General features: G+C 57.0%; 1 protein-coding gene across 1 annotated transcript; it reads right to left on the reverse strand.

Moving 5' to 3' along the window:
* Nucleotides 1-669: 669 nt before the first annotated feature.
* CACTIN (cactin, spliceosome C complex subunit) lies at nt 670-16,339 on the reverse strand. The gene is made up of 10 exons (XM_019744257.3): nt 16,109-16,339; nt 12,345-12,822; nt 9,474-9,569; nt 8,828-8,973; nt 7,721-7,883; nt 7,514-7,628; nt 4,081-4,273; nt 3,275-3,397; nt 2,890-3,173; nt 670-2,270 (listed from the first exon to the last, which is right to left on the reverse strand). The coding sequence occupies exons 1-10, from the start codon at nt 16,282-16,284 to the stop codon at nt 1,780-1,782; spliced, it is 2,265 nt and encodes a 754-aa protein (XP_019599816.1). The 5' UTR covers nt 16,285-16,339; the 3' UTR covers nt 670-1,779.
* Nucleotides 16,340-17,452: the final 1,113 nt, after the last annotated feature.

The raw sequence follows: 17,452 nt of genomic DNA on the forward strand, positions 1-17,452 counted from the left end.
AGAACAGAATGGGCCTTACCACCTCCTGTCCAAGCCCCATGCTGGACACAGAAGTGCCTCCTGAGTCTGCCCCAGACTCAACCTGCTCCCAGAGGCCTGCCCTGCACCAGGTGGCGGCTGCCAGCTGCTTGGAGGATGCCCAGAGGCTTCTAATGTTGCTCTGGCAATTAGTGATTGATTAGTTATGTCTGCCAAGGGTTCCGAGGGGGACCATGGGGGCGGCAATTGTCAGTGTGCTGCCATATGGGGTATTCTTCATCCTGGACCAGGTTGGCTGGGCGAGCCAGGGTCTGCAATGTGAGAGGGTGCCCCTTGGCCAGACATACTTCCCTGAGTCATCCCCTGACCTAGGTGAGCAGCTACTCACCTCCCGGCATCCATGGTCGAGTCGAATGTTTGTGATGGCACCCTCCTTGTGGGAGGAGAGGCTGTGGGCCGGAGGCAGAGACGGAAGAAGCCTGCCAACTACAAGAAACTTCCTAAGGAACAATTGTTGACTATTTTTAGGTGTCTGGTTGTTTTTTTGAAAGATTGTCTTAGTTGGGTTTCATGCCTTCATTGTGACAAATGTGCTATGCTTATGTGCGAAGGTAACAATGGGGGCAGCTGGGGGTGGGGGTGGGTGCAGACTCTCTGGACAATCTTTCTAGCGTTTCTGAAAATCTAAAATTATTCTAAAATAAAGTGTTTATTAAAAAAGCATGCACCCTCATGAGCAGACAAACTACATGAAAATAAGCAGGATTTCTCCCCCACCTAAAAAAGTCTTTTTAGAGAAACCACCTGAAATATTTCCACATGAAGTTGGTATTGGGCAGGACTGACCGAGGAGCTGGGTGGTGGCACTTCAAGGTCTGGTGTAGGTTCTTCCCACGTCAGGCTGCAAATGTCTCTGTAATAAATCGCTAAAAGAAATGTTTCTGGGGTCAGTCTGCCTGGTGCACTGTTGACAGTGACTGTGGGTGACTGTCCCTGTCGGACTCACAGGAACAAGGAGGATGGGCAGCTTTGCGATGGCGGGGACGTGGCCTGTGTCACTCCTGTCCCAAGGTGAGAGGAACACCCAGGCCAGACGGGGGCACTGCAGCTGCACCCACAGAGGCGGGGCTCCTGGGAGCGCCTGTCATCAGTGGCTGAGGAAGGACGTCTCAGTGACCTGTGGTTCCTGGACCTGATGGTGGACAATAACACGTCCTTCATGCCCACCTGGGGGGAAACTGACCCCACTGCCAGCATCGGGGGCAAGGTGGGGGGACTACAGAACGTGGCTGTCCCTCAGATGGTCTCTCCTGGAACACGCACAGCAAGGCTCCGGGATCCACTGCTACAGGCTCCGAGGGAGGCAGCTGGGAAAGGGCCCGGAGTGTGGGCCCTGCGGCTGCTGGCTGTGTCCGAGGGCCCATCAACGCTTTGGACTTGGGTTTCCTGCCCCTCAAAAGCCTGACACCCCAGGTCCTGGCTCCACGCAGCCCCCAGCTCAGGGCACACACTGCCAGGCTTGGGCCCGTCTGCCATGTGGACAGTGAGGTTGGTCGATACCAGCTGCGTTCCCTGGGCTCTGAGAACGCACCAGGGGCCCCTCCTGCGTGTCAGAATCCTGGGCCGACCTGGCCTGCTCATCCCCACCATTTTCCAAGGCAGTTCCTGTGACCTGCTGTTCACACAGGCAAAGTGAGGGAGGCAAGGGGAAGGACCAGCCTGAGGTGGGCTGTGAACCGGCTGGGGGTGGCGGCCAGCTTCACCACCGCCATCAAGTGGTCCTGGAGAAACGTGAGGCCGTCACCGCCGGTAGCGGTAGCGCTTGAAGTGGAACCAGAGCTGGAATATGCCATTGGCAAACTGGCAGCGGAAGCCATGGCGGTGCGAGTACTCCCACTCGCGGTTGACGATCTTGAAGGCGATGTCCTCGTAGGGCGGCCCGGCGTGGAAGCGCAGGGTGGCGAAGTCCTTGTTGTCGGGACAGGCCTCCAGGAAGTACTCGGGCGTGGAGCGCTTGTCGATGAGGTCAGGGTAGAAGATGTTGAACTTGTAGCCCTGCACGATCTTGGGCGGCGGGTTGTCGAAGTCATAGTGCGTCTGGTTGTACTTGTTCCACTCGAAGCCCGTGTGCACGCGGTTGAAGAAGCGTGGCTTGCGTGGCCGGTACTTGTCGGCCCACAGGTAGGCCTTGCCAGTCAGTGGCATCTCCACGCTGAACTGCGCCTCGTCCTGACCCATGCCCTCCTTGGCCCGCCGGAAGAAGATGTCCTCTGCGCTCTCACTCGCGTCACCTGTGAGTGGCACGGCTGTTATCCAGGACTGAGGAACCACTGAGCCTTGGTTTCCCCCCATTACCAGCCACCTCGCTCCCAGTGTGGTGTGGAGGGCAGCCTGGCCGCCCCATCCCACCAGGCCTCTCACAGAAGACCTGAGACTCAGGCTGAAGGCACAAGGAGTAGCAGGCCCAGGCCTGCAACGTGCCCCGCTGCCCTGTACCCCCATCCTTGGCCATCTCTGCCCCAGGGCAGACACCAAACACCATGTGTCCACTGCCAAGTGGCCAGAGAGCCTAGGGATTAGATCCACAGGGGGCACCCCAGGTAGGGGCCTTTTTGAGGCTGTTTCTCTTCTGTATGCAGGGCGATGGTGGCCCAGAGAGGCCAAGATGCTCCCCAGCGAAGAGCATAAGGAGCTCAAAGCAGAGCTGGGCACAGGAAGTAAAAAACACCATTCCTCTGTCCTTGGGGCCACCTGGTCACTGTGCCCCAATGAATGAATGAGCGAGTGATGAGTGGATACTCAGCCAGGGAGGAAGGGGGACAGACAGGTCTGCTATCAAGGCCCTGCTGGCTGGCCCCACCCCTCGCCCCGCCCCTCCGCCCAGCTCTGCGGCCGGGCCGCAGCGCGCACCTGTGACCTGCAGCTGCTGCCGAGACAGCTGCAGGCGCTGCAGGTCTTCGTCCGGCTCCAGCACGTGGGCGTCCAGCGGCAGCTCGTGGGCCGTGAGCAGCCGGGGGCTGTACTTGCCGGCGTCATAGTCGTCCAGGCTCTGCTGGATCAGGTCCTCCTCCATAAGCACGGCCTCCCCCTCCGGCTCCCCCTCCACCTGCGCAGCCCCCTCCGCCTCAGGCTCTGCGGAGCCGCCCTCTGAGGAGGGCCCAGGGGGTGTTGAGGCCGGGTTTTCAGGCTCCAGGCTGCGAGAAGAGAGGGCTGGGTGGGTAGGGGGTGGGTGAGGGGTGGGTGAGGGGTGGGCGGGCCCCCGGATGGGGAAGGGGTACTTCCGGGCCCGGCCTACCTGTGACCGGGGGACTGGGGCTCCTGCTTGAGGATGGGGAACAGAGGCTCACTTTCCACGCCCTGCTCCTGCTTCAGCTTGTAGAGCTTCTGCCGCAGCACGTCCTGGTGCCGCTCCCGGAGCCTGGAACATGGGCTGGGTGGTCACCCCGACTGGGAGGAAAGGGGCCCTGCTCCCCCTCAGGCTTTCTCATGACCCCACCCCCTTTTTGCTGCAAGGACAGATGTTGACAGGGCACTAAGTGGGTACGATACAGTCTGGGACGCCAGCCCAGTGTGGTCAGTCTAAGGTCAAAGCTTTGGCCTCGACCTTGGAGTAAATGGAGAACTTGGGGCCACAGACCCTGGAGAACTGTCCCATGGCCAGGAGGGGTGGAACTGGTCGTGGAGCAGGCAGGGAGGAGGGCAAATTTAGAGGCGAGCACACAGCGGCAGACAGGCTGTGTTTACACAGCGGTGCCAAGCATGCTGAGAATTTGTACACAGGGTGCAGGGCCGGAGGAAGGTGGGGACAGGCAGCCTGGGGGCTTCCTGTGATGCCTGCTGACCCCGTGGGAAGCAAAGGCCAGCCAGGTGCTCAGTAAGGGCTGGAAGGCAGGTTGCTGCAGGAGGCCCTGCCTGACTCCAGGTGTGGGGCAGGAGAGCACTGTGGGGGCCTTGGCCCCCAAGGTTAGTTACTTAAGGGCCAGCCCCATCCACTGTGCCTGGTGGAGGTGGCTTCTGTCCCGCAGGCGAGATCCTGAGAAGAATGAGACCCACCTTGGGCAGCACCTAACTAAGGGGCCTGAGGCCCCACTGCCTGCTCACCTGGCACGTGCCATGTGGGCGCGCAGCTGCTGCAGCAGGCTCTCCCAATAGCCCATGTCCAGATTGGGGCCCCCAGCCCGGATCTTGCCCTCGATGCCTTGGAAGATGACCTGCAGCTGGCTGTACGTCTTCCCCTTGAAGACTGACTGCACATCGGAGCTGACTGACGCATTGACGCCCTCTCGCCTCTCACCTGCAGTGGGGGTGGGGGTGCTCAGAACAGGGCCAGGACCACCAACCTTGCCCACACTGCCTTTCCTGCACCATATGGAGGAGCCAAAAGGTCTGCCTGGCAGCCAGACTGTCTGGAACACATCCCAGCTGTGTGACCTTGGGCAGGTGTCTTACTCTCTCTGGGCCTGTTTTCCCCTCTGTGAAGCCCAACGAGACCATGCATGTGAACGCTGGCCTGTGCCTGGCCTGCACGCTCCACCACAACAAGGAGAGATGCTCGTTCGCCAAGTGCTGTGGGAAGTCCTGATACTACCCTGAGGTAAACAGGCCCCACTATCCTTCAGGGGAGTCTGTCCCAGCATCCTTCACAAGCTGGGGACCCAGGTACGTGCCCTTTCCCCTCTAAACTGAGAGGTCCCCAAGTTCAAGGCTGGTGCCTGACCCTATGTACGTGCTTTGGCATGCCAGTCTTGTTGCTCATCAAAGATGCCAAGCCCCGCCCCATCCTTTGCACATGTGCTACTTTCTGTCAGCAACAACCATCCTCAGCGCTCAGCGAGACCGTCCTTTCTATCAGGAAGCCTCCTCCAACGCCTGGTCTGCACACCTGCTATGTGGCTTCCTGAAGGCAGGGACCTCCCAGGGCTTCCGGCTGCTGTTTCCCCAGCCCTGGGCTGGGCCCACGGTGAGGTCCCAAGGTAGCTGCTGGGTGAATGAGGGGGTGGGCGACCAGCCCGTGCTCCCTGCTAGAAAACAGGCTTCAGGAACCCCTGCCACTGGACACACGGTCACAGATGACCAGACAGGCTCAAGAAGGACCTGAGTCCCTGTAGCCAACCAACCTGGGACCCTGGAATCAGCACCTAGAGCCTCAGACACTTTGCTGGGCACCCCAGCAGCCCCGGGCGGCACTGGACGCAGTGGCCAACCCACGGGCCAGCAGCCCTGTGACAGGCGCAGAAACATTGCGGGACCAAATTCAGCGACACCACCAGGCCTGTGCTCTCACTCAAATGGAAGGAGCCTCCGGTGAAAACTTATAACCCAAACAGAAGCCCCGCTGGCACCACTGCCACAGAAGCCAAGCGCTACTAAGTCATGTTTAAAGGAAGCCAGGTCCCAGGCCTGGACACCATCTGCATGTCCGGCAGGGCCTGCTACTCCCATGAGGGGGACGGGGGCTGTCACGTCGACTGGGACACTGAGGCAGAAGGCAGCACCTGGGGGTAGGGGAGGCTCCTCCTCAGAGACCCTCTCTGGGAGGACCCGCAGAAAATGGTAATGGGGGGGCCACTGGGGACCCACTTTCTATTGCACCTGCTACGTGCTTAGAATTTTCCAGTTATGGGGAGGGGGGGAGGGAAAAGAGCCCAACTGAATTTAAAGACAGCTCTGTGGGTGCCCAGGAATGGTGGAGTCAAGACCTCTCAGCTCCCTTCTTCTCTTGGAAATCACGCCAAAACTAAAGCTCATCTTTGAAAGCACCTATAGCCACCCGGGACGCCAGCTGTAACACGTGAGAAGGAAAAGCAGACAGAGGGGTGACTGAAGTAGTAGAGAGAGAAGGGACACGTCACAGAAGGGACCACCTGAGAAGCCTGTGGGGCTTTGGAAGCAGGCAGACATGTGGCGAAGGGTATTCTTATTCTGCATCCGAAGGAAACACGCAGCCCAGAGAGTGTAGCCAGCCTCGCTGCCACCAGCCAGAGGGAGAGAAGCATTTCCCAACACTCAGGATGTCAAAGAGTTTCCTGCCTTTCTCCGGAAGTTATGGCAGGACAGGCTCCACCAAGATGAGGGCACAAACCACAGAAGGGACATGCAAGGTCCCAGAAAGTGGGGCTCCCTTACTGGAGTCTAGGGAGCCCAGGAGGGTGGCAGGGGCCAACCTACCTGGGTGGGGTGGGGGTGGGGGTGGCAGAGAAAGGGCCCGGGAACAAGGAAAGGCGGCCTGATTGGCTCTCGAAGTATCTGAGCACCTCAGCTGGAAGGCTGGGGTGGTAGTGGACAGTCAGTGTCACGAGCAGATGCTGTTTCGAGTATCTGACACTATTTACTCTTCTCTTCATGCAGTCCTCCTGGAGGAGTTTTATCATCCCCATGTGATAAAAGGGACAACCAGCTTCCAGAAAACAGCCAGCCAGTCAAGGTCGCTGAGTTGTTTGGTGGCATGGATTTGTACTCAGAGCTACGCTCATAATTGTCACTCTGTAGCTGGGCCCTACATGCCCTTTCAAACAGTTCTATACCCAGCCCCACTGACCCCAAAGGAGACTTCCTGGACTCATTTCTGATGACAAAGAGTTTCCCTTCCTTTCTCCGGAAGTTACTACAGGATGTGACCTGCTAAGAGGACAAGAAAAACAAAACTCCATTTATAAAAATAAAGGATATTCGTCCTTTTCCTGAGAGAAAGGAAACCATCCCAACCCACATCTGAGCAGCAAATGATATTTACACACGCCAGGGGAAGGGGAGGGCAGGCGTCTCTGGCCACCAGAAGCAGGCGATGAAGGATGGAGCTTAGCGACAGGGACAGGAGGAGGCCCCAGGAACTGGAATTGTTACAGTCATTGGCTTTAGTGGGAGGGCCTGCTGGGGTTGGGCATGAGCTTTTAGAGCAGTGGTGATTCTGCCACCAGGACACTGGATTGTCTGGGGACACCTGCAGGTGTCACACTGGGTGTGCTCCTGACGCTGAATGGGCGGGGGCAGGGCACTGCTCAGCACCCCCAGTGCCCAGGACGGCCCCACAGTGACCCAGCCCGTGTCAGCAGTGCCAAGCAGAAATCCTGCTTCAGAGCTCATTTCCTTTGCGATTATTAGATGTCATCACTTTGAAAGGAAAATGCAAAGCGAGTTATAAAAGAACACCAGGTTGACCAGATCGGGGCTGCATTGGGTTCCCAGCCAAGTGGAGTCGGGTCCTGCTCTCACTTAAACTGACTGAGCCTCTGGAGAAAACTTGAAACCCAAACAAAAAGGCTCTGCGGGCGCAGCTCCCAGGAAAGCCCAGCGATGCAGAGTGATCATTTAAGGAAGGCCTGCTCCCAGGACGCCGGCTCCTGCTGCCCGGTGCTGCCCCCTGGTGGCTCATAGAGGCCTCCCCAATGGGGCCACAGGTCCGCAGAGCGCCTGAGGCTTCCCATGGAACCATAGGGCCCCCAGCAGCTCCCACCAACCCACATATGCATGGCCAAGAGCACACCCTGGCGCCTTCCTGGTCACCTGGCTTGGAGTCGGCGCTCGCCTGCATTACCTGGGCCCTTGCCCGAGGCCTCCAGCTTGCGGAGCTTGGAGATCTCGTCCTCTGTGATGATGGTCATGTCCCGCCAGAAGTCCACGTTCTTGCCCTGCTCAAGTTCCATGTACACCTGGAGGCGGAGGCACAGAAGGGAGGGGTGAAGGCACGTCCTGGGGGGCCAGGGTGTAGGTGGCAGGGCCTGGCAGCGGGGCCGGGCCGTACTTGGATGTCCTCCAGCAGGTCCTCCATGTCGGCGACTGTGAGGCCGTTGAGGAAGGTGTAAGGCTCATGCATCTCCACAGCCAGGTCGTCGTCCTCCGCGCTGATGTACTTGGCCAACAGGTCAATGGGCTTGGCCCGCCCGTCCCGGATACGGATCTTGGAGCTGCAGGAAGTGTTGGGGGGGGGGGGTGTCAGAACCAAGGGTGTGCATGCCCTCCCTCCTGAAGACCCTGCCCACAGGGGTGACAGTGTGGAAGCCAGGGGAGGAGCTGGCCTGCAGGGGGTGGTGGTAAGGGAAGGCTTTCTGCAAGAGGAGGCGTCAGGTGGAAGAGGAAGATGGGTCAGCCAGGATGCACAGAACAGGAAAGGGGCAGGGGCAGGAACGAGCATGGGGTCTGAAGAGAAGTGGGTGGGAGTGGACCAGAGGGGCAGAGAGGCCCGCCTCCCAGTGATGGGCTGCCCAAGCTGGGCGATCCAGAGCCTCGACGCTGTGCCCTCGGGGACACGTGCTAGAGAGTTCGTCTAACCTGAGGGAGCCCCTTGACCAGGCAGGTGTAAGACCCTGGCCATGGCTCGGCTGGTGGGCAGAGGGCGAGAAGGGGGCGGGAGGTGGCCAGAGCATACACGACAGGACTGGCACTGATACCCGTGTGGCCGTGAATTCATGACCCCCAGGAGCCTCGTTTTCCTTGTCTGTAAACAGAGCTGATAACCCTGTGGGCTGCGAGCGGAGGGACTAGCGCAGTCCCTGCGGCCCCGCATCCAGCACACTACTTCGCGCGTGTACCTCGGCCACATGGCACAGGTAGATTCAGGTGTCTCCTCCACACCCAGCCCAACGGGTGAGACAGGACACACCAGCAACAGGTGTGCACACAAAGCAGGGGCTGGTGCCAGAAAGGGGGCCGGGGAGGGCCTCCCAAGGAGGCAATAGGCAGAAACCCAAAGGGTGAAGGGGAGCAGCTCGGGCCATGGGTTCCAAGCAGCGTGAACGAGTGCACAGGCCCTGGGGCAAGCACGGGCTCCGTGTGTTTGGGCCCCGGAGCTGGGAATGAGGGAGAGGACACAGCATGGCGGGCAGACCCCGCGCCCCCCGCGCCCCCGCACCGCAGCTTGGCCTGCTGGAGGTGGAAATTATCCTCCTGTTCTTCCCAGGTCTTGAAGTGCTCTGCCTCCTTCTCCCGCTGCAGCATCTCCAGCTCTTGTTCCCGCATAGCCTTCTCCCGCTCTCGCTCCAGCCGTAGCTGCTTCACCTGAAGGCACATGGGGAGGATGAGGGTGGGACACCTGGACAATGGGAGTCTCGTGGGGCCTGCCTGTCCTGCGAGCTCTTAGGCCATGGGGTTCCCTGGGGTCAGGGGTAGGATTGTAACCCGGGCCTGGCTCTAACCCACCAGCCCTGGATAGAGATTGGTCCACGGACACCTGAGGTTTCAGACAGACCCTGGTGCAGAAGGGGCCCTCTTTCCACTGGAGACACAGCAGCTTGGAGCTAGTGGGGCCATTTTAGCCACCCTGAGGGGAGCATCTGAAAGTAAAGCCCAGAGGCCAGCAGAGCCAAGCTGGACAGAAACAGCTCATGGGAGACATTGCCTCAACCCCTGGATCCCGCTGTGCGTAAAGCCATGTTTCCCTGGACTTCTCATGTAAGCCAATCAGGTCTCATCTGACTTAAGACAGAGTGAACCAGCCTAGGCGCCCCAATGGTGGAAGGCCTCCTGACCCCATGTGGGCAGGCCAAGGGCACCCCGACCTTCTGTAGCTCCAGCCGATTGTCCTCCTGGATCCTTTTGTTCCGCTCCTTCAGCTCCTTCTCCTCCAGGTGGCTGATCCCCTTCTTCTCCAGGGCCTGGAAGGGTCAGTCACATGCCTGTTGAGCAGAGTTGCCTCCCCCCCCACCCGGCACCCCCACCAGGGAGCTTCGATGCACTGGTGAACAGGCCGGGACGCCTGGGCCGCAGCATCTGCTCTGCAGGCGAGGACAGTGGGGCTGAGAAAAGTGAGCCGCCCCAGCCCCACCTTGCTGTGTCTGCTAGAAGACACGCCCCTCAATGCCTAGAGAACCGATTCCATATGGTCCAACCTTTCGGAGCCCCCTCTACTGTGAGGGAGACGTGTGCTAAGACACACAGGAGGCAGTCTGGCGCCCCATGGGGCTCGCGGAGTCTCACTTGGAATGGGACCTGCTGACTCCTCACACAGAAGCCTAGCTGCACCGGCCGTGTGGCGTCCTTACCCGCAGCAGCTCAGACCCCAGCTGCCTGTCGGGAGAGGCAGGAACAGCGACTGAATGAGAGGGAGACCCTGAAAGCAGGCTTGTCCAGGGTCACAGAACCTTAGGGCACCACGAACTCAGTCAGAGGTTCTTCCCTGTATCCTCGCCTGGGCTTGGGACGGCTCAAACCCTCTGACATCACCCCACATTTCTGGCCTGAGCTGGGCACCGAGCCCCACACTTCCAGACAATCAGCCTCCCCACCACTGGCTCCGAGGTGCATTCAAGGATCCCCCTTTACCTGGAAAAACACACCTCCAGGGGACATAGGGCTGCCGGGCTCAGGGCCACTCACCCCTCGATGCCCGTGCCACTCCTTGGTTTCCCCAGCCACATGATTTCCCGTCTCTATGGCTACACAGAACAACAGGTACAGACCCAGATGGGGAGCCGGTTCAAATCCCAGCTCTGCCATTCCAGAGCGGGGTGACCTTGGGCAAGCAGCTCAGTGGCCTGACGCGGATGAGGCTGCAGCAAGACGAGCCCTTTGAACAACGCCTGGTGCACAGTGTGTGTGAATGTTCAGCATGACTGCCCAGCCTGCCAGCCCAGTGGCCCCAAGAACAGGGGGACAAGATGTGTGACACCGCCCAACTGCCGGCCTATCTGTCTAGCACCCTCCCTGGCCTAGAGAGGCCTCAGTGGCTGAGCTGGGGTCAACCCTTCATGTGCTTATCACGGGGGGGCGGGGGGGGGGGCGGGGGGGGGCAGGGGACTGATGAAGCCCTCCTGTGGGGTGAGCTCCCCGAGGCTGGGCAGGGATCCAAGAAAGCTCGTTGGGGAAATGCCTGAGCACGCATGTGCACACACCACACCGAGCTACAGCAAGCTTGTTCATTCACACTTATTGAGCGCGTACTGTGTGCCAGGCTCTGGGGACAGAGCTTGCCCTGTGGCGCTCAGTCTGGTAGGAAGTACACGTTATTAATTAGGATGTGTATTTAGATGTCACGTTTGCAGTGCGACCTTTCTGGACCAGCTTATGAAACGGCAGCCACCACCCCACCCTGCTCTCTCCTATTCATACTTTGCCAACTTACTCATTTACAGTCGCCTCCCACAAAGACTGCTGGCCCCACAGGGACAGGGATTTTTGTCTCGCTCATCGTGGATGTGTGCCCAGGACCTACGTGGTCTCTACCACCCCCAGGCGCACGATACACATTTGTCAGTAAAGTACTAGGAAGGGAGAGGCAGTGTCACAATAAAGAATACGGGGTGGGGGGTGGGGGGGGCAGGGGAGGACCTTAGGGACCAAGGGGGCAGGAGGGCCTCTCAGAAGAGGGACCATGTCAACCAAGGTCTGAAGGACGAGAAAGAACCAGCCAGGGGAAAAGGCGGGGAGTGTTCCAAGGCAGAGGAATGGCAAGAGCACGGGCCCTGAGGTGGAATGGGCTCGGTGTGTTCAAGACAATGGCAAGAAACCATTCCCTGGAGTGTGTGTGACGAGCGGGAGACACCCTGGCCTCTGGCTGTGCCCACCTGCTCACCTTCCCCACCACCGACGGGCACTGTCAGGTTGAACTATGTCTCCCAAAAGTTATGTCCATGTCCCAACACCCAGACCCTGTGACTGTGACCTTATTTGGAAATAGGGTCTCTGCAGGTGGAATTAGTTAGGATGAGGTCATACTGGATGAGGCTGGGCCCTAATCCAATGACTGGCGTCCTTATAGGGAAAGGGAAATTTAGACCCAGATACAGAGATGACGCCCCATGTGAAGACAGAGGGAAGATGGCCGTATGACAGCAGAGGCAGAGACTGGAGCGATGCGTCTACAAGCCACGGGTTGCCAGCAACCACCAGAAGCTGGACGAGGCAGGGAGGACCCTCCCCCAGGCCCTCCAGACGGAGCATGGCCCTACTGACACCCTGATTTCAGACTTCTGGCCTCCAGAACTGAGAGAAATTCTGTTATTTTCGACCATGTACCCAAGGCCATGGGTGTAGGGAAGTGATCGGGTGTAGTATGCGACTCAAGAATCAGCGGACAGCAGTCTCTAACTGTGGAATCCCATCTTGGGCGCGTGACGCTAAGAACCAGTTCTCTAGTCACACTGAGGTCAGGCTGGTTTGGGGGGCAAAGTGCACCTGAAATGTTACCCTGCAATGGACAGTTAACGGAGTGAAGGCTGGCAGAACCGGTGTGTGTGCGCGCACGTGTGTGTGTAAGATAAACTCTGCAAGGCATAGTCTGGGAACGTGTGCTACGAGTGCTACAAACGTCTCTTGAAACAGAAGTTGTAAAAAGTATGCAAAGCAGAAACAATCAGAAAGGCAGGAAGAATGTGCGATCGGTGCCAACAGAACCGCCTGCCAGGCGTGGCGTGCGGCTCAGACGGGCTCACCTTGTTCCAGATGAAGGTGCCCAGGAGGTTGTTGTCGCCGAAGGGGTTGTCGGTGTTGGTGTAGCCCATGTACTCCTCGCCCCAGCCCATCTTCTCCCGCTTCTTCCTCTCCTTGGCCTCCTTCTTGGCCAGGCGCCGGGCCCGCTTCTCCTCAGGCGTCTCGAAGGCCTTCATCAGCTCCTCCTGCTGCTTCCGCTCCTCACGCAGCCGCAGCCGCTCCTGCAGGCTCTGCTGCTGGCTCAGGGCCTCGGCTGCCTCCCGTGAGCTCTGGGACAGGTCTGGTGATGCTGAGCTGGACACGGAGGAGCCCGGAGACCAAGAGCGCGTCCACCGCCTGCGGGCCCAGTGGCCCCGCTGCCGCCGCCGCTCACTGCCTGAATCAGACTGAGAGGACCAGTCCTTTGAGCGCCATCGAGGGGTTCTGGGGCTCCGGCTCTGTCTCCCTCGCCGCTGCCACTGGTCCTCCTCTGAATCCGACCTGCAGACAGAATCACAAAGGTCTGCTTACTGCCCGCTGGTCACTCATTTGGTCGACAGATGTTTAGTGAGCGCCTGCTGTGCGTCAGGTGCTGTTCTAAGTTCTGGGGACCCAGCAGGGACCAAAACATTGATGGCCCCTGCCTTCATGGGGCTCACACTGACAAGTAAACACGGTGTGATACTGTGCTTTGAGCCACAAAGAATGATATAACATCAGGATAGAAGGTCACAGAGAGTCTCCCTGTGGAGGTTACTCTGGAAGCAGTGGGGGAGGGCGCTATGGGGAGATCTGGGGAGAGGATGATCCAGGCAGAAGGCAAAACAGAAGCAAAGGCCCTGGGGCAGGAATTTACTCGGCATATTCAAGGAATAGCGAGGAGGCCCCTGTGGCTGGAGCAGAGTAAGTGAGCGGGAGAGGAAGAGGGTGAGGGCAGGATGGTGTAGAAACTCTACGTGTATGGACCAGAGAATCTGATCTGTCCAAGGTATCAAGTGAGGGCTTCCAGGAGAAGGTGCGCTTAAACTGGTCCTACAGAATGGGCAGGAGTGAACTAGAATAAAACTGTCAGCAATAAAGAGCCAGGGAAGGGCACTGGGAGGAGGGAAGGGAATGGGCACACCCCTAAGGATAGATTCATTAGTGTTTCGAGGCCTTTGAACATGGAGAGTAACATCCAAGTGTGTATTTAGTTTGTTAAACAGTCCACCTAGTAAGCTCACTGAACTACGGAAACATAGTTCAGGAAAAATCCTGAACTATGAAAACCAATTATTTTGCAGTCCTTGAACATGGACTATAAAATTGATAAAAGTTTCATAAACATTAATTACATATTTAGGGTTGGCTGATTCTTGTGAACAATTCAAATACTAGAAAACAGTAGATGGAAAAATACAAAGATGGTAATAACAAGATTTATTGCTACATGTCAGGCAATGCTAAAATATCACCACCGGAGCCTTAATCCAGGGTCAGCAAACTTTTTCTGCAAAAAAGCAGCTCTGCCGTTGTAGTGCAAAAACAGTGTGGACAGAGGCAGCCGGATGGCTCAGTTGGTTGGAGCACGGGCTCTGAACAACAGGGTTGCTGGTTCAATTCCCACATGGGCCAGTGAGCTGCGCCCTCCACAACTAGATTGAAGGAAAATGACTTGGAGCTGATGAGCCTTAGAGAAACACACTATTCCCCAATATTCCCCAATAAAAAAAATTAAATAAAAAATGCAATAATTGCTACAGATTGAAATGTAAAAAACAAAAAAAAAACCCCAAAACAGTGTGGATGGTATGTAAACAAATGGGCATGGCTATATTCAAATAAAATTTTAGTCTGGACACCAAAATTTGAATTTCATATAATTCTCACATCTTCCTTTCTATTTCAAAATGTAAAAATTCTTCTTGGTCACAGACTACTGTTGGCCAAACCCCCGGTCAACCCACCTCTTCATTATTTCTGTTCTGCTATTTATATCTTCCTGGAATTCTTGGGTGGCAATGATCTTATGAGACTGAAAAGAAAAAGCCACCTCCTCAGCCTCGAGGACGATCACAGTGCCTGACTACAGCCACTCTGGCGATGGAGTGGGGAACAGGCTGGAAGGATGGGAGACAAGGCATTGTCTGGAGAGGCCCCCACGGAAATCTTGAAGACACAGTGCGGCAGAGACTGGCCTGGGTATCACAGCCTGTTAGGGGCTGAGTCAGCACTGGGACCCAGGTCTGGGAGTCAGTTCCCATCACTGGTTCCTTTGTGCTAGAACAGACTCAAGCCAAGACTGGCCAGTTGCCCCACTCCAGAAGAAAAGGACTGTGACCCATGGGGAAGCTGAGACCCAGGTCCTAGTAGGAATCACCTGAGTCCTGCCACCTGTCATCAATAGTTCTTCCCTCTTACACCCACCTCCATTAGCAAATGTCACCTCTACTTCTGAAATCCCACTCAAATCTACCCACTTTCCCACCGGTGCCTCCCACACCCTCCTTCTTATGAAGGCCACCATCCTCTGTTGCCTTGGTCACAGGCTGCAGTTGGCTAAACCCTGGCTTAAAGCATCTCTCCATTATTTCTGTTCTGTTACTTATATCTTCGTGGAATTCCTGGCTGGCAACGACCTTATAAGACTCAAAAGGAAAAGCCACCTTCTCAGCCTCGAGGGCAATCAGCTGTGCCTAATTACAGCCACTATGGCGATGGATGGTGACACCTGTATCATCCTCCTCTCCCCTGGTGTCACTCTTGCCTACCCCCTCAGCCAGTCCCTTTCCACGCGAAAACCACAGGGAGTTCTGCAATAGTAAGTCATACCACATGACTCCCTACTTCCCTCCAAATAATGGCTAAACCCTTTGCCACGGTACAGAAGATTCTGCACAGTCTGGTCTTGTAACCGCACATGAACTTCATTTCTTTAGTATGCATTCTGCTTGAATCCAAGCTGGCTTTGTTCAGCCTCACAGAACCACAACACCCTTCCATTCTTTCCGCCAGATCTTTCTACCTGTCCGTATACCGTATGCCTGCTCCATTTTTATCATTAAGCCCTTAGAACATTAGGTTCTGGTGAACATCAAATTCATTTAAGAATAAAGCTTCAGTTCTATCAACCATGACTAGGATATAATAATTAAACCTCAAGCTAGAATAATGTTTTAATAAAACAAGAATAAGAGCTTGGCCTCAGTTATGTTTCAGCTCGTCTTATGAAAGCCGAACGGCCCCACGGACGCATTCCTTGAAAACGTGACCGAATAGTACCGTGACACCAGGACCTGAAGCCATGATCAACTGCTCCTGGTCTCAGCCCTGACCAATCAGTAGAGCCCCCAGCCCCAACTCCCATAGCAACCACGATTAATGACTTTTTTCATATATAACCTGGCCACTAGAGGCCATCGGGGAGCCAGGTTTTTGAAAGCAATAGCTCACCTGAGTCTCCGGACGTGGCGCCAACTCCTCAAATAAACCTTTACTTTCTTTGCGGCAAATTCTTGCTCGTGTTTACTTTTGGCTTGGATGAGCACAGGCAAGCGGACCCTTTTGAGTCCATGGTAACAGTCTGCCGTTACCCTTCTCACCTCATCTCCTACTTCCCCCCGCCGCGCTCACTGCGCTCCTTGCTGTCCTTGTCACCACCAGGTGCCCTGCCTGGAATGCCACTCGCCTTCCTTTCGCTGTCTGACGTCTCGTTTTCCAGAAAGCCTCCCCAACTAACTCAGGGGGTCTTCTAGCTCCCCGAGGGCAGAAGCCTGATTCCCCTACGCTGCTCACGTAGCAACCCCACCTGCGCTCACGGCTCCGCCGCCTCCGCCTGCTCCGCCGCCTCCGCCTGTGCCGCCCCTCGTCGTCCCGGTGCCGCCGGTTTCGCCCATGGCTCCCGCTCCGACTTCGGCTCCGACTCCGCTGCCTTTGGCCTCTACGACCAGCCGACCGCGAGCGGGAGCGTGTGTCCCGACCCATCGGGGGGGACGGTAGCGGCAGCGCTGACACAAATATCCGGGGCCTGCGCCAGGGGCCTTCCTCGGCCGTGGCGCGCGCCGGTCTGTCCCGTCCGCGCCTGAGCCGGGAGATAAGAACCCATCCTGCCACCCCATCCCGCGGGGACTCGGACGCCCTGTAACCTCCCACCTCCTGCAAACATTGTACGCGTGATGGACTCCAGCCGGACTGTGGCTTCCAGAGTCGGGGTCTCGCCCTTCAGGTAGTGCTAGGGGCAGCCCCATGTGGGTCCTCGTGCTTTAGGATTACGCGAGGTGCTGTGGGCGGTGCAAGGACGAACCAGGAACTGAGTGGTGCGGGTCTAGGGGGGAGGTACCAAGAAGAGGCGGGTCCAGGGAAGAAGCAGAGCTGGTGTGGGCGGGGCCTAGGAGGAGGGCATCAAGAGAACGTAGCCTGGGGCAGAGCCAGGGAGGTGGGGCCAAGTAGAGGCCTGTTTGGGGAGTGAGGTCCCTTGGCCCTCAGAGCCCATGTATTTCAGGGGTTGTTTTATTTTTTTATTTTTATACTTGAATTTCAACTCCGAGTTCCCCATCAACCCATTTTATATATGGCGAAACTGAGGCTCAGAGAGTCATTTTAACACCTCCCCTCCCCTGACCCCAAAGAGGAAGCGTGGAGCTGCAATTTTAACTTGGTGGTCAGCTTCGTTCTGTGAGTGCTAGGGAGCCGAGGGAGGGATGAACGGGGTACTGGCTGTTGGAGGAGTCCCCGTGGGGCTAGTGGAGAAGATGGACCATAGGGAACAGAACTGGAGGCCAGGAAATGTGGAGGACCCAGAAGTCCTGCTCCTAGCTCCCCCAGCCCACCCCAGAGAATGGTACTTAATATTTTAAGGTAATTCTTTAAATGTTTATTTTAAAATATAGCTTCATAACACCACCCTAAATGCTGGCATTGCATGCTCTGCTTCTGTTTGGTACCCAGGTGTGGGGTGGGTGTGGTGGCACAGAGGGAGCCTTCTAAAGGAAACATTGAAGGCCATCTCCCACCACCCTGATAGTCATGGGATGTGGGTGGTCCCGGTGATGGGATGGCCCAAAATGGGAGGGGGCCTGGCCCCATGAGCTTCAAAATGCAGATGCGTCTGTGAGAGTATTTGCGTACTAATCTTTGAACATAAGGAAAGCAC

The sequence above is a fragment of the Rhinolophus sinicus genome, chromosome 15 (genome assembly GCF_057876585.1).
Source record: "Rhinolophus sinicus isolate RSI-liver-muscle chromosome 15, RSI-T2T, whole genome shotgun sequence".
NCBI lineage: Eukaryota > Metazoa > Chordata > Mammalia > Chiroptera > Rhinolophidae > Rhinolophus > Rhinolophus sinicus.

Excerpts from the sequence above, each read along its gene's own strand:
- CACTIN (XM_019744257.3), bottom strand. The coding sequence starts at position 16,284 with ATGGGTCGGGACACACGCTCCCGCTCGCGGTCGGCTGGTCGTAGAGGC. Across the intron at positions 7,884-8,827 it reads CTCCAGCAGGCCAAGCTGCG|CTCCAAGATCCGTATCCGGG; the intron begins GTGCGGGGGCGC and ends CACTTCCTGCAG. Across the intron at positions 3,398-4,080 it reads GCCCACATGGCACGTGCCAG|GCTCCGGGAGCGGCACCAGG; the intron begins GTGAGCAGGCAG and ends CCCATGTTCCAG.